General features: G+C 44.8%; 1 protein-coding gene across 2 annotated transcripts in view; it reads right to left on the bottom strand.

Annotated features, from left to right (window-relative positions):
* Positions 1 to 14,932, bottom strand: part of si:ch211-225h24.2 (uncharacterized protein LOC564539 homolog) — a 28,759-nt gene extending 13,827 nt beyond the window's left edge. Inside the window, exons 1-3 of one of the 2 annotated variants that reach the window (XM_046298636.1) lie at positions 14,589 to 14,932; positions 2,589 to 2,696; positions 320 to 373 (exon numbers count right to left, since the gene is read on the bottom strand). In XM_046298636.1, the coding sequence (XP_046154592.1) occupies positions 320 to 373; positions 2,589 to 2,696; positions 14,589 to 14,675 (249 nt within the window). In that variant the 5' untranslated portion in view covers positions 14,676 to 14,932. The remainder of the gene's footprint in view (positions 1 to 319; positions 374 to 2,588; positions 2,697 to 14,588) is intronic. The other variant, XM_046298638.1, reaches the window with a different exon arrangement.
* Positions 14,933 to 16,230: the final 1,298 nt, after the last annotated feature.

Below are 16,230 nucleotides of genomic sequence, written 5' to 3'. Positions count from 1 at the left end.
CCTCATGTAAAACATTTGATCTCAAAACCTAAATGATGAAATATAGTTTTAGATTCACTGTCCAAAATATATATGTAGGGGGGTGTACACGTGAAGGTAGAGTGAGTAAGAATAAGGTTTGAGCAAGAAGGGTTTGGAGTGAAGGGTGGAGTGGGGTTGTGGGAATGATGTGAAGATAAGGGAGAGGGATATAGGAAAGTAGGAATGAAAAGGGGTTGAGGTTGACACATAGATGGTCTAGGGCTAGATACTGGAGGTGTGTTAGTTTGAGATGGAATAACTAAACAGTTGTGGTGTTTGGAGGGATTGGGCTGTTTACCTTGGATACAGGGCTCACTGCCTCTTCCTCGTCCTCCCCCTCTGGGTCCTTATCCTGAAAAGCAACAAACAGCAGGGTCAGTAACCAGAGGCAACACACACACACACACACACACACACACACACACACACACACACACACACACACACACACACACACACACACACACACACACACACACACACACACACACACACACACACACACACACACACACACACACACACAGAGAGAGTTAACAAAAGAGATATAACATACACATAGTGGAACATCATACAGCATACTCAGCATACCCTATTACTCTGGTCCCTGAGGCTGACAGCCACAAACTACATCTCAGAGTTTGTACTACCTCCTACACAACCCCCCCCCCCACACACACACACACACACTGTTGTAGACATGTTCATAGACACACACCGGAGCTGAGTCTAGAGCAGTGTGTGCAGGCCTTCCTGTAAGGCAGAGGTATTTATGGAACAGTAACATCAACACTGCCCTGGGGGGGAGAGGAAGGCCTCAGATCTCTCCCTTTACTCAGAGAACAGAGAGACCACCTAGGGGAAGTGACACAGGAGAGGATAAAGACGACAAATAGGGGTCTTCTGTTCTGCTCTATAACATGTATCAGTCTGGACTTAAAAATAGATATGGTCATTGATAATAGTCATTTATATTGATTGAGTGTGAATGTTGCATTATAAAGTTGCATTGTAAATCTTGTTGATAAAATATTTTTGGGTTTTACATGGCTGCCCCTAAGGACAGCTGACTGTGTGTAAGGTAAATGATTGGGTTTGGCAGTGGGGTGGGAGTGAGGCGGTGGTTTGACGTGTCAGGGCAGAGCCTTCTGGGACACAGCCACCTCAAGAGATCAAAGACAACACAGTCACAACAGGCCCAGTCTAATTACTACTATTTATGGATGCAGAAAGCATTAACGACACACAGACAGAGAAGAGAGGGAGAGGAGGGGAGAGAATGATGAGAGGTAGATGGACAGAGAAAGGGGGAGGGGAGAGGAGGGAGACAGAGGAAGAAAAAGAGAGTGCGATGTAGAAAGATGACAGGGAGACAGAGAGGGGGAGAGAGGGGGAGGACAGAAGAAAGAGAGTGAGATGTAGAAAGATGACAGAGAGGGGGAGAGGGGGGGACAAAAGAAAGAGAGTGAGATGTAGAAAGATGACAGGGAGACAGAGAGGGGGAGAGAGGGGGGGACAGAAGAAAGAGAGTGAGATGTAGAAAGATGACAGGGAGACAGAGAGGGGGAGAGAGGGGAGGACAGAAGAAAGAGAGTGAGATGTAGAAAGATGACAGGGAGACAGAGAGGGGGGAGAGAGGGGGACAGAAGAAAGAGAGTGAGACGTAGAAGGATGACAGGGAGACAGAGAGGGGGAGAGAGAGGGGGACAGAAGAAAGAGAGTGAGACGTAGAAGGATGACAGGGAGACAGAGAGGGGGAGAGAGAGGGGGACAGAAGAAAGAGAGTGAGACGTAGAAAGATGACAGAGAGGGAGAGAGAGAGAGAAAGAGGGAGAGAGAGGGGGAGAGATCGAGTGAGAGAGGAGAGTGGGGGGAGAGTTTGGGTGAGAGATAGAGGAAAAGAGCAGAAGAGGGAGAAATAGAAGGAGAATGCTGTGATTAAGTAAAAATGTCCCAACAACAGGAGAGCGGCAGAGAGAGGTTGGTTGCCGTCCTCAGGGCTTTAATCTCTATCTATCTGCATCTCCCTCGCTCTGTGTATCTGTCTCTATCTCTTTAGGTGTTTGAAGCTTCCATTTTTGGCACTGAGTTGTTTGATGAAAGCCCGATATCCAGGCGAAGACACACACAACTGATTTTAGCACTGCAAATTCAGAAAGTCACCTGTAATGATTTAGAGGCATCATTCAAGATAAATGCTCTTACAATCCTTCACTTCGCTAAAATAATCAACATCATATTGCAATAGGGAACACATTACTGCAATATGACAAAGATTTTTTTCTGTTTGTATCAAGGCATGATTATTACATTTGTATAATTGGGGCCTACGGGGCAGAGGCAGTGTTTGATCCCCAACAGCAGGATTAGCTCTCCTCTCCTTTATTATCCTCCACCGTTCATGATTAAATGAGTAGAGGTGAAGTCCTCTGAAGTCAGTATTTAGATTCAAAATCTGGTAATCCCGCTTCCCAGGGAGCAGTATTACAGTGGTATTACAGTAGTATTAAAGCAGTATGATAGTTTATACACTCAGTGCCCTGCAAACACTACCCCCCCCCTCTCACTCCGGTGAACCTTCCTCCCACGGTAACATCACAGAGACAGTCAGGACTAGGAGGATCTTGTTGCGAGGAGAGTGGAGGGAGAGCAAGCTGTAGCATGGCCCCGGAGCCCTAGAGCACGGTGGAGAAAGAAGATATTAACTTCCAATCTATTCTCTCTCCTCCTTACCCCCTAAACACTCTCTCCCTGTCTACAAACAGTTGTCTCTCCTTCTTTAATGCCTCTCTCACTTTTTCTCTAACTCCTTTCTCTCTACCGCTGTTTTCTCTACCTTCTTTCTGTCTCTTACTGAGTGCATCTCTCACTCTCTCCCTCCCTCTCTCCTTCCATCTGCCCTTCCCTCCCTTCCTCTCTTTGGGTGAGGCAGATCTGCCACCTGGCCCTCTCCCAATAGAACCTGTTTTGCCCAGGGACCTAAACTGAAGGAAGGAAAAAATCTCTTCTCAGAGAAAATAAAGAACAGAACATTCAGAGACTCTCCTGTCAGACCTTGTTCTGGTATCCATTTTTCCCTGATATGAGGGGAGAAAGCTTCTGTAAAAACATTTTATGATTAGACCTCTGACCCTGGATGCACTTTAATGCCATGCATGGCTTCATGAGGAGACCTCTCTGATGACTTTCCCAGGCCCCAGGGATAGGTTATAACTAAACCTGGACTGGGATCAGTTTTACTCATAACATTCACAATCTGGAATGATAACATAAAACTAACCTTGAATCAGTTCTTATGGGTAACCTCCACATATAGACTTTCCCAGGGCAGCATCAGGGACCACCCAATAAGGCAGGGGCCATGATTTTCCTTTGGTGATTTACAATATTTAACAGACCAACCGTTTCTCTCCACGCGATCAATCCCACATTAGAGAACACTGAGATTGATGTAGTGTAAATATGCCCCTGATGGTTAGAAAGCTTGGACACTGTTTTGGGAAAGCAGAAATGCCCTCTAAAGATAAGCCTTCAGATAGTGTACCTCAGTGGAGGCTCCTCAGAGGAAGAATGGGAGAACCATCCTCCTCAGTGAATTTCATACAAATTTTGATTTTAAAACATTAAAAAAGTTATCCTTTTTTTTGGAAACACTATTTGCAAATTAGGTCTACAGTAGTCTCAGCAGCACTCTGTAGGGTAGCACCATGGGGTAGCCAGAGGACAGCTAGCTTCCGTCCTCCTCTTGGTACATTAACTTCAATACAAAACCTAGGAGGCTCTTGGTTCTCACCCCCTTCCATAGACTCACACAGTAATTATGACCATGTCCGGAGGACTTTCTCCAGCCTATCAGAGCTCTTTCAGCATGAACTGACATGTTGTCCACCCAAAGGATCAGATAATTAATCTAGTACTGGAAGCATAAACTACAGCTAGCTAGCACTGCAGTGTATACAATGGGGTGAGTAGTTGACTCAAAGAGAGAGAAAGACAAGAGTTGAACAGTTTTGAACAAATTAATTTATTCTAAAATGAAGAAGAATCAAGAGAGAAATAAAGAGAGAGAGATTTCATAATTGTTTTCACTTACTTAGCCTACTGAAACACCCTGCTCAAACATAGGGATGATATGTTAGTTAGCTGGCTATCACTTTCCAACACAACACTGGAACTCTTTCAAGTCAAGCTGAGTTTTAAGTATTACTAATTTATTGCCACCGAGGCCTATGGGTGTAACTGCTTACTGACTGTACACAAACATTGCTGCATGATTGTAGCCGACTTACTAATGCTTTAGTTATATTATACATGCTGACTATGACGTTACTTTAATGGTGACAATGATCTAGGCTGTGTGTAGCGGTTTGGCTTGGAAAGTTTTTTTTTTGCCTGGTTAGATACAACTGATATGTTGTGCATTGTATTCACAAGCAAAGTGAAGAGAAGGAATACAACGTAACTGCTATGAAGGTTAACTCTATTTAAGTGTGATCAGGGGTGTTGTACTCATTCCGGAGATTCTGTTGAAAAACGTTTCGCAAACGGAACAGTGCAGTATTTGGCCTCATCCTCACCATAATAGGCCTGAGTGTGTGTATGTATGTGTGTGAGAAAGGGGATGTTCTCTCCTATCTGGGGCTCTCTCGCTGTCCCCAGCAGCCTGACAGAGGCCAGCTGCTTGGGCAAATATGGGGGATAGAAGAAGGACCTCTTAGGCCCCACAAATGTTGCTGGTAGTCAGCTAGTAAATAGGCTAGAAGGGAGCAGAGTGTGTCTGCATGTGTGTGTCTGCGTGCGTGCGTGCGCGCGTGTGTGTGAGGCAGTTTTGTTAAGGGGATCTTAACTGAGTAGCTGATGTGCTATTTTATTTTTGTGTGTGAGGATCTGTCATGTTTGTCATTTATTATCATGTCTTGTCCCTGTGCTCCCCATGCTATTCGTTTCCCTCTGCTGGTCTTATTTGGTTCTTTCCCTCCTTCTATCCCTCTCTCTCCCCCTCCCTCTCTCACTCTCTCGCTCTCTCTTCTCTCTATCGTTCCGTCCCTGCTCCCAGCTGTTCCTATTCCCCTAATCATCATTTAGTCTTCCCACACCTGTTCCCGATCCTTTCCCCTGATTAGAGTCCCTATTTATTCCTTTGTGATCCGTTCCTGTCCCGTCGGTTCCTTGTATTGTATTCACCATGCTGTGATTGCGTTTCGCCCTGTCCTGTCGTGTTTTTGCTATGATTGTGTATCGCCCTGTCCTGTCGTGTTTTTTGCCTTCATCAGATGCTGCGTGTGAGCAGGTGTCTCTGTCGACTACGGCCTGCGCCTACCCGAAGCGACCTGCAGTCTGTGGCCGCTTCTCCAGTTGTTTCCCCTCTACAAGTCTAGAGGATTTCTGTTATTCCGTTTTGGACTTAAATAAACTCTGTTTCTGTTAAGTCGCTTTTGGGTCCTCTTTCACCTGCATGACAGAAGGAACCGACCAAGGAATGGACCCAGCGACTTCAGACGCTCGTTACACTGCCGTCGAGATCCAAGGAGCCATGCTCGGCAGACACGAGCAGGAATTGTCTGCTGCTCGCCATGCCGTGGAGAACCTGGCTGCTCAGGTTTCCGACCTCTCTGGACAGTTCCAGAGTCTACGTCTCGTGCCACCTGTTACTTCCTGGCCTGCCGAGCCTCCAGAACCTAGGGTTAATAACCCACCTTGCTACTCCGGGCAGCCCACTGAGTGCCGCTCCTTTCTCACGCAGTGTGAGATTGTGTTCTCTCTCCAACCCAACACATACTCTAGAGAGAGAGCTCGGGTTGCTTACGTCATTTCACTCCTTACTGGCCGGGCTCGAGAATGGGGCACAGCTATCTGGGAGGCAAGGGCTGATTGCTCTAACAAATTCCAGAACTTTAAAGAGGAGATGATTCGGGTTTTTGACCGTTCAGTTTTTGGTGGGGAGGCTTCTAGGGCCCTGGCTTCCTTATGCCAAGGTGAACGGTCCATAACGGATTATTCCATTGAGTTTCGCACTCTTGCTGCCTCTAGTGAGTGGAACGAGCCGGCGCTGCTCGCTCGTTTTCTGGAGGGACTCCACGCAGTGGTTAAGGATGAGATTCTCTCCCGGGAGGTTCCATCAGATGTGGATTCTTTGATTGCTCTCGCCATCCGCATAGAACGACGGGTAGATCTTCGTCACCGGGCTCGTGGAAGAGAGCTCGCATCAACGGTGTTTCCCTGCTCCGCATCGCAACCATCTCCCCTCTCTGGCTTTGAGACTGAGCCCATGCAGCTGGGAGGGATTCGCATCTCGAATAAGGAGAGGGAACGGAGGATCACCAACCGCCTGTGCCTCTATTGCGGAGTTGCTGGACATTTTGTTAATTCATGTCCAGTAAGAGGCCAGAGCCCATCAGTAAGCGGAGGGCTACTGGTGAGCGCTACTACTCAGGTCCCTTCATCTAGATCTTGTACTACTATGTCGGTCCATCTACGCTGGACCGGTTCGGGTGCTACATGCAGTGCTTTGATTGACTCTGGGGCTGAGGGTTGTTTCATGGACGAAGCATGGGTTCGGAAACATAGCATTCCTTTCAGACCGTTAGACAGGCCTACGCCCATGTTTGCCTTAGATGGTAGTCATCTTCCCAGTATCAAATTTGAGACACTACCTTTAACTCTCACAGTATCTGGTAACCACAGTGAGACTATTTCTTTTTTGATTTTCCGTTCACCGTTTACACCTGTTGTTTTGGGTCATCCCTGGCTAGTATGTCATAATCCTTCTATTAATTGGTCTAGTAATTCTATCCTATCCTGGAACGTTTCTTGTCATGTGAAGTGTTTAATGTCTGCCATCCCTCCCGTTTCTTCTGTCCCTACTTCTCAGGAGGAACCTGGCGATTTGACAGGAGTGCCGGAGGAATATCATGATCTGCGCACGGTCTTCAGTCGGTCCCGAGCCAACTCCCTTCCTCCTCACCGGTCGTATGATTGTAGTATTGATCTCCTTCCGGGGACCACTCCTCCTCGAGGTAGACTATACTCTCTGTCGGCTCCCGAACGTAAGGCTCTCGAGGATTATTTGTCTGTGTCTCTTGACGCCGGTACCATAGTGCCTTCTTCTTCTCCGGCCGGGGCGGGGTTCTTTTTGTTAAAAGAAGGACGGTACTCTGCGCCCCTGCGTGGATTATCGAGGGCTGAATGACATAACGGTTAAGAATCGTTATCCGCTTCCCCTTATGTCATCAGCCTTCGAGATTCTGCAGGGAGCCAGGTGCTTTACTAAGTTGGACCTTCGTAACGCTTACCATCTCGTGCGCATCAGAGAGGGGGACGAGTGGAAAACGGCGTTTAACACTCCGTTAGGGCATTTTGAGTACCGGGTTCTGCCGTTCGGTCTCGCCAATGCGCCAGCTGTTTTTCAGGCATTAGTTAATGATGTTCTGAGAGACATGCTGAACATTTTTGTTTTTGTCTATCTTGACGATATCCTGATTTTTTCTCCGTCACTCGAGATTCATGTTCAGCACGTTCGACGTGTTCTACAGCGCCTTTTAGAGAATTGTCTCTACGTAAAGGCTGAGAAGTGCTCTTTTCATGTCTCCTCCGTTACTTTTCTCGGTTCCGTTATTTCCGCTGAAGGCATTCAGATGGATTCCGCTAAGGTCCAAGCTGTCAGTGATTGGCCCGTTCCAAGGTCACGTGTCGAGTTGCAGCGCTTTTTAGGTTTCGCTAATTTCTATCGGCGTTTCATTCGTAATTTCGGTCAAGTTGCTGCCCCTCTCACAGCTCTTACTTCTGTCAAGACGTGTTTTAAGTGGTCCGGTTCCGCCCAGGGAGCTTTTGATCTTCTAAAAGAACGTTTTACGTCCGCTCCTATCCTCGTTACTCCTGACGTCACTAGACAATTCATTGTCGAGGTTGACGCTTCAGAGGTAGGCGTGGGAGCCATTCTATCCCAGCGCTTCCAGTCTGACGATAAGGTTCATCCTTGCGCTTATTTTTCTCATCGCCTGTCGCCATCTGAGCGCAACTATGATGTGGGTAACCGTGAACTGCTCGCCATCCGCTTAGCCCTAGGCGAATGGCGACAGTGGTTGGAGGGGGCGACCGTTCCTTTTGTCGTTTGGACAGACCATAAGAACCTTGAGTACATCCGTTCTGCCAAACGACTTAATGCCCGTCAAGCTCGTTGGGCGTTGTTTTTCGCTCGTTTCGAGTTTGTGATTTCTTACCGTCCGGGTAGCAAGAACACCAAGCCTGATGCCTTATCCCGTCTGTTTAGTTCTTCTGTGGCTTCTACTGATCCCGAGGGATTCTTCCTTATGGGCGTGTTGTCGGGTTAACAGTCTGGGGAATTGAAAGACAGGTTAAGCAAGCACTCACGCACACTGCGTCGCCGCGCGCTTGTCCTAGTAACCTCCTTTTCGTTCCTGTTTCCACTCGTCTGGCTGTTCTTCAGTGGGCTCACTCTGCCAAGTTAGCGGGTCATCCCGGTGTTCGAGGCACTCTTGCGTCTATTCGCCAGCGCTTTTGGTGGCCGACTCAGGAGCGTGACACGCGCCGTTTCGTGGCTGCTTGTTCGGACTGCGCGCAGACTAAGTCGGGTAACTCTCCTCCTGCCGGTCGTCTCAGACCGCTCCCCATTCCTTCTCGACCATGGTCTCACATTGCCTTAGACTTCATTACCGGTCTGCCTTTGTCTGCGGGGAAGACTGTGATTCTGACGGTTGTCGATAGGTTCTCTAAGGCGGCACATTTCATTCCCCTCGCTAAACTTCCTTCCGCTAAGGAGACGGCACAAATCATTATTGAGAATGTATTCAGAATTCATGGCCTCCCGTTAGACGCCGTTTCAGACAGAGGCCCGCAATTCACGTCACAGTTTTGGAGGGAGTTCTGTCGTTTGATTGGTGCGTCCGTCAGTCTCTCTTCCGGGTTTCATCCCCAGTCTAACGGTCAAGCAGAGAGGGCCAATCAGACGATTGGTCGCATACTACGCAGCCTTTCTTTCAGAAACCCTGCGTCTTGGGCAGAACAGCTCCCCTGGGCAGAATACGCTCACAATTCGCTTCCTTCGTCTGCTACCGGGTTATCTCCGTTTCAGAGTAGTCTGGGTTACCAGCCTCCTCTGTTCTCATCCCAGCTTGCCGAGTCCAGCGTTCCCTCCGCTCAAGCGTTTGTCCAACGTTGTGAGCGCACCTGGAGGAGGGTGAGGTCTGCACTTTGCCGTTACAGGGCACAGACGGTGAGAGCCGCCAATAAACGCAGGATTAAGAGTCCAAGGTATTGTTGCGGCCAGAGAGTGGGCTTTCCACTCGCAACCTTCCTCTTACGACAGCTTCTCGTAAGTTGACTCCGCGGTTCATTGGTCCGTTCCGTGTCTCCCAGGTCGTCAATCCTGTCGCTGTGCGACTGCTTCTTCCGCGACATCTTCGTCGCGTCCATCCTGTCTTCCATGTCTCCTGTGTTAAGCCCTTTCTTCGCACCCCCGTTCGTCTTCCCTCCCCCTCCCGTCCTTGTCGAGAGCGCACCTATTTACAAGGTACATAAGATTATGGACATGCGTTCTCGGGGACGGGGTCACCAATACCTAGTGGATTGGGAGGGTTACGGTCCTGAGGAGAGGAGTTGGGTTCCGTCTCGGGACGTGCTGGACCGTTCACTCATCGATGATTTCCTCCGTTGCCGCCAGGATTCCTCCTCGAGTGCGCCAGGAGGCGCTCGGTGAGTGGGGGTACTGTCATGTTTGTCATTTATTATCATGTCTTGTCCCTGTGCTCCCCATGCTATTCGTTTCCCTCTGCTGGTCTTATTTGGTTCTTTCCCTCCTTCTATCCCTCTCTCTCCCCCTCCCTCTCTCACTCTCTCGCTCTCTCTTCTCTCTATCGTTCCGTCCCTGCTCCCAGCTGTTCCTATTCCCCTAATCATCATTTAGTCTTCCCACACCTGTTCCCGATCCTTTCCCCTGATTAGAGTCCCTATTTATTCCTTTGTGATCCGTTCCTGTCCCGTCGGTTCCTTGTATTGTATTCACCATGCTGTGATTGCGTTTCGCCCTGTCCTGTCGTGTTTTTGCTATGATTGTGTATCGCCCTGTCCTGTCGTGTTTTTTGCCTTCATCAGATGCTGCGTGTGAGCAGGTGTCTCTGTCGACTACGGCCTGCGCCTACCCGAAGCGACCTGCAGTCTGTGGCCGCTTCTCCAGTTGTTTCCCCTCTACAAGTCTAGAGGATTTCTGTTATTCCGTTTTGGACTTAAATAAACTCTGTTTCTGTTAAGTCGCTTTTGGGTCCTCTTTCACCTGCATGACAGGATCAGCTTATCTGTTCTTATCCGTTGTTTTCCATAACAGAGGGCTGACTCCATAGCTTCAAATTTGACCCCTAGAACACTTCCCATGCCGGTGTACAGATGTAGGATCTTATTTTGATACCCCTGTTGCAGGAGAACTTTCCTACAAAGCAGGAAATATAAAAATGTGTAGTGTATTTAAGGTTTAAAAGGGCTTCTGAAGTTTGTAATTTCCACTTCGACATTTCAGACATGATTTTCAATTACATAAAATGTAGCAACCCCTACAGAAATGTCCATTAATTATAATCCACTGGCTCAAATTACGATCGACACCTGTACAATGATATTGAAGCTAGTGTAGGCTACAATTCAACTCCATGTAATTAATGTCAAGGAACTATATAAATAGTTAAAAAGGATTATGAAAAGGACTGAGATAAATTTCTTTGCTTGACAGATATTTCATGATGTCACTTGAACACATTTTCATGTTCAATCAACAGGCTACACTGTAAAGGGGTTGCCATGCATTTGACAGTATCTTACTGGCAGCACGGCGGCAAGTAAAATTCAGTATTTCATATTACAGTATACCTACTGTTGCCAGTCAAAAGGGTGGATACACCTACTCATTCAAGGGCTTTTCATTATTTTTTACTATTTTCTACATTGTAGACTAATAGTGAAGACATCAAAACTATGAAATAACACATATGGAATCATGTAGTAACCATAAAAGGGCTCGATTTGATACACCTGTCAGTAACGGGTGTGGCTGAAATAGATGAATCCACTAACTTTTGGAAATGTAGTATATTGGAAACAATTTAAAAGTAGGCTACAGCCCACACTTCAATGCAAAGGACGAATTGTTGCTCAATATTTAGTTTATCAATATATTCTTGGGTTTCTATGTCCTGCCTTGGTATTGGCTGAGATTAAATAGGCAATGTTGTCGCACTCCTATCGCACAGAAATACTGTCGCCTACACATACTGTCACATATTTGACATAAGCTAATGTTTACACTGTATCTGACAAAGGACTGTGACAGAAAGAGAAAACAACGCCAAATAGTTGTGGACCTGTTAATTCAACAATGTTTTGCATCGACTTTTCCCCCAACCTAAATATGCTGCACTTCCCGCGAATACTGAAACATTGTTTAGGCTACTAACAACAAATCAAAATTACAGCAGGCTACATACTAGCATACATACAGTACCAGTCAAAAGTTTGGACACACCTACGCAATCAAGGGTTTGCCGTTAATGAGACGAGTGAAAATCAAGTGCTTTACTTTTGGAATCTAAATAATTAGACATAAGAATCTATTTCCTATTTATTTTTTATAACCATTGCAGAATATATTCCTCACCTTTTCCGTTCGTGATGTGTTCATATTCCTGAAGTAGCCATACAACAAATTACCATGAAAATCTCTCTTTTAATTGGGCCTATGTAATAGATAGGCTGTGTACTTCAATTTTTGTTGTATGTGATCCAATAGGCAGCGTGGTTTATAGCCTACATTTAACAGGTGAACATCAAGACAGTTGATCTTTTACTTTGAAGTACAATACCCGTCAAAAGTTTAGACACACTTACTCATTCAAGGGGTTTTCTATATTTTTACTATTTTCTACATTGTAGAATAATAGTGATGACATCAAAACTATGAAATAACACATATGGAATCATGTAGTAACTAAAAAAAGAGTTAAAGAAATCCAAATATAATTTATATTTTGCACTCTTGGCATTTTCTCAACCAGCTTCACCTGGAATGTTTTTCCAACAGTCTTGAAGGAGTTCCCAGATATGCTGAGCACTTGTTGGCTGCCTTCCCTTAGTTAACCAAGATCATCTCAATTGGGTTTAGGTTGGGTGATTGTGGAGGCCAAGTCATCTGATGCAGGACTGCATCACTATCCTCCAAACATTTGACTGGTACTGTAAATACTGTATCAAAGCAAGTACAGTGTAATGACACACAGTACAATATCGTAAAATGTACTGTATTATACTTAATCAGAACGAATTGATGAATTAATGGAGGAATGAATGAATGAGTTGTTTGCATTTCACAGTATTTTAATGTAATTACAGGGGGTTGGTCCAATCGGTAGTTACAGTCTTGTCCCATCGCTGCAACTCCTCTACGGGAGAGAGAGAGAGATAGAGAGAGAGACGAAGGTCGAGAGCCATGCGCCCTCCGAAACAGGACCCTGCCACGCCGCACTGCTTCTTGCACTATTATAGGCCTTAACAAAGGCTTCTAAACTGGCAGCGACTACAGGACCAAACAGACCACAATGACAAAATGTTAAAATGTTCAACCATTTAAGACTTGCTGCCACTCCAAATCTATCCCCTATACATTTTACATTTCATGGGGCACTATAACCACATAGGAGCTAAATTGGTACATGATTCTCTCATAAGGGTGCAACAAATATAGACTCTAACAAGGCACGCCTCAAAATATGTTAATAAGCTAGAAACAACAATACCACGCACCCAGTAGTGGTCAAAAGGTTTTTGGTACTCCAAAGATATGGTACGGTACTGTATTCTGTGGGGTGGAATTACAGCACCATTCAAAATACAGTAATTTCCACACAATGCACCATAATTTACAGTGTGCTTCAATAAAACATGTTGCACAATTGGACAGCTTCAGTGATGACCTTAAGGGTTGTATATATTACTAAAGTGTATTGAAATCCACACTCCCCTTACCTATTTATTTGGACAGTGAAGCTCAAACCTTTTGTTTGGCTCTTTACCCCAGCATTTTGGATTTGCGATAAAATGTTTTTTTATGAGGCAACATATTTTCATATATACTTTTTTTGGGGGGGGGGTATGCTATTTATGCTTCTATAACTTTCTCACATCATTATTCACAATTAATTAATTATAATACCTAATCATTATCTGTAACCACGTTTAAGAATCGTTTTGCAACAGAATCGGCGGAATCACCAGCACACACAATTCACTTTCATCGCAGCCATCATCACTTTGCTCGTTGTATAATTCCTTCTCCTTCTCTCACCATTTCACTTTGCTTGCATTCCACTCTGTTTGAGGTTGTTGAGTAGGCTAAATTATCTGCATTCACTACCTAAGTAAGTGAAAGGTAAACTAAGAAGGAGAAAAAATACAACAAAATATAGATAGCTCTCCCTCTCTGCTGCTTCTCCTTAATTTGTGAAGAAATGAATTTCTTTGCTAGGTAGCCGTTTTGTTGCATCGAGACATTATTCTAGCTTTCTACAATGATCATGAAATGATTTGAAATTATGAAATGATTTGCCCGAGACAGAATTAATTTGTTCAAAACTGTTCAACTATTGTCTTTCTCTCTCTTTGAGTTAACTACTCAACCAGACGTATGCACTGCAATGTCAGCTAGCTGTAGCGTATGCTTTCAGTGACAGTTCATGCTGCAAAAACTCTGATAGGTTGGAGGACGTCCTCCAGAAGTCATCATAATTACTATGTAAGTCTATTGAAGGGATTGAGAACCATCAACCTCCTAGGTGTGGTATTGAAGACACTAGCTATCCTCATTTTTCTTTTTTTGGAATTCACTGAGTAGGATGATCCTTCCATTCCTCCTCTGAGGAGCCTCTACTCATCCACATTAACACAGAACATTTAAGAAACATATTATATTCTTATTTACAATAAAAGTGACTTCAAAATGACACAATAGGCCAACATGATTTGCCCTTCATTTCTATTGGGCACAAAATAATACTGAACACAACCTAAACAAACGATCTAGAGTCAATCACAAGCTTGATGTAGTCATTGCGTGCTGGGAATATGGGACCAAATACGACACTTTCGACTAAATGTAATACTCTTTCGACACCTTCAAATGGGGGGACTACATACATAAAGTGCATTTATTTATAAACGGCAAAACAGATATGTACGAGAATATACCCTCTAAAGGTGACATTCTTTACTATCGCCTCATATAAAACGTTTGATCTCAAATCCAAAATTATAGAGTATAGAGCCAAATTAAAAGTTTTAGTATAACATATGATATAACCTAGTTACTATTCCGATAACAAATCAAAAATTTAGGACTGTGCTCTATGTGTGTTTCAGGGACAAATGATTTGGACCAGGCCTCAGAACTAACTGTTGATCATAAGTACACGAAACGAAAACACCGGCTAAAACAGCTACGTGAACCCCTGCATCATATGTGCGCTATAATCCCTCTACTTTATTTGTGCCAGCTGCTTGGCTGCTCTCCTTACCTTGTAAGTGTGTTGATGATGCCAGGATATTTCGTCCTCCTCCGACACATAGTCCACCAACACTTTGCTTTTGCTTTTCTTGAACATCTTTCCAAATTTATCTTTAATCAATCTGGACGCGCTCACATCAAAACGCAGAGTTCGTTCTGTCAAACTTTTTTTCCGTTTCTCGACAGATCGCAAGTACGCACCACCGCTGTAGTTACTACAACAGATCTTGGAGCCTTTCCATGAAAAAGGCTTTTTAGGCAAGCGACTTTATGCAGCGCCAAACTCCAGTTCAAAGACGTTTTGGTGTAGGCCTATTTGATGTAGCCTATGTCTGTTTGCGGAATCTCGACCACCACCTGGATCTCCTCCCACGTCGCTCCGCCCATATCCCCCCACACGAGTCCCGTTTTATGGTTGCCATGGTACTTTGAGGGGTGTTGTATTTTCCACCTTTGAAGTCACTGGGCTGAGATTAGGCAGAAGTGTTGGGACTTTTTCTAAAGTAAAAACTAGGATTTGTAGAAATCTAGTATGGCAGTGCTTCTGAAACCTTATATTTAGATTCAAACCAATCAACCAGTATATGCATTCATGTAATGATTTGGGAGCTTTAGGACTGATTTGGAAATGAATTGGGCATTGTGGCTTGGTTTAGTAGCCCATAGGCCTAGTTGAACAAATGAGGTGTCAAGACAGCACACAATGTTTTCCAACTCAGTGGACTATGCCCTATCATCTCTTGAAGTAATTTGAATGTAAATGTAATATGCAAATACTTCTCATCATCTCAGAGATTATGTTCTGTGTTATCAGGGGTAGTGGTGGGGGTGCAGGTTGCATCACAATCATCCCTATTGGAAGATCAATAGATGTAAGGAAATGCAAATAAACCAACAAAAGCAATGTGATTTCATGACTCAGCATAACAGCCAATATGTAACTCAGAAAAACAATTGGAGTACAGTTCAGTGGTGTGAGTATGCATGAAACCAGGCAGCTCTGATTAAAGTTAGCCTTGTGGTTTAACAGAGTGGGCAAAAAACTGGGCTCCTGCTTCTCCCCCCGCCCTCTCCTTCCTTCCAGTCCTCCCTCCTCTCTGAATAAAGAAAGCCTGAGGCCTCGGGAACAAATTACACATTATGCTGCTGACTGGTCCCTAAAATAGCCTTGCTAACACTGTTCACCTGATCCTCAGGATCTGGATACATTTCTATGGCTGCAACTTCACAGCTAAATCAATTAGGATTGTAAGATTGTTGAATAACTATAACAATTAGGGTTTCAGAGTTTCTGCATCTTCTTTTAGATGTACCTCTAAACAATGTATGTTGTTCCTTTGATGACACTCTACTAGGGATCTGTGATGGTTGAGCATGTGGAATTCACATCTAAAGCAATTCAATTTTTGATCACTTGTGTACATTATGGAAGCAACTTTCTGGATGTTGTTTGGTCTTTACAGAAAGAGGTACTGTGTAGGTTGAGAAATTCCCTGAAAGTGGTGTATTGAGAGATGTCGTTATCTGGTCATGCGTGCGTGGATTAATGGAAGTGCTTTCAAACCATACATGCAATCTTAACCTCTGACACTAACTTTAACCCCCCTAGCCCTAGATTAGGAACAAATAGCTCATGCGCTTGCTCAATGCCT

This window comes from Oncorhynchus gorbuscha, linkage group LG14, assembly GCF_021184085.1.
Source record: "Oncorhynchus gorbuscha isolate QuinsamMale2020 ecotype Even-year linkage group LG14, OgorEven_v1.0, whole genome shotgun sequence".
NCBI classification, from domain to species: domain Eukaryota; kingdom Metazoa; phylum Chordata; class Actinopteri; order Salmoniformes; family Salmonidae; genus Oncorhynchus; species Oncorhynchus gorbuscha.
Note: the sequence above shows the minus strand (reverse complement) of the source record. Positions and strands in the feature narration are given on the sequence as shown.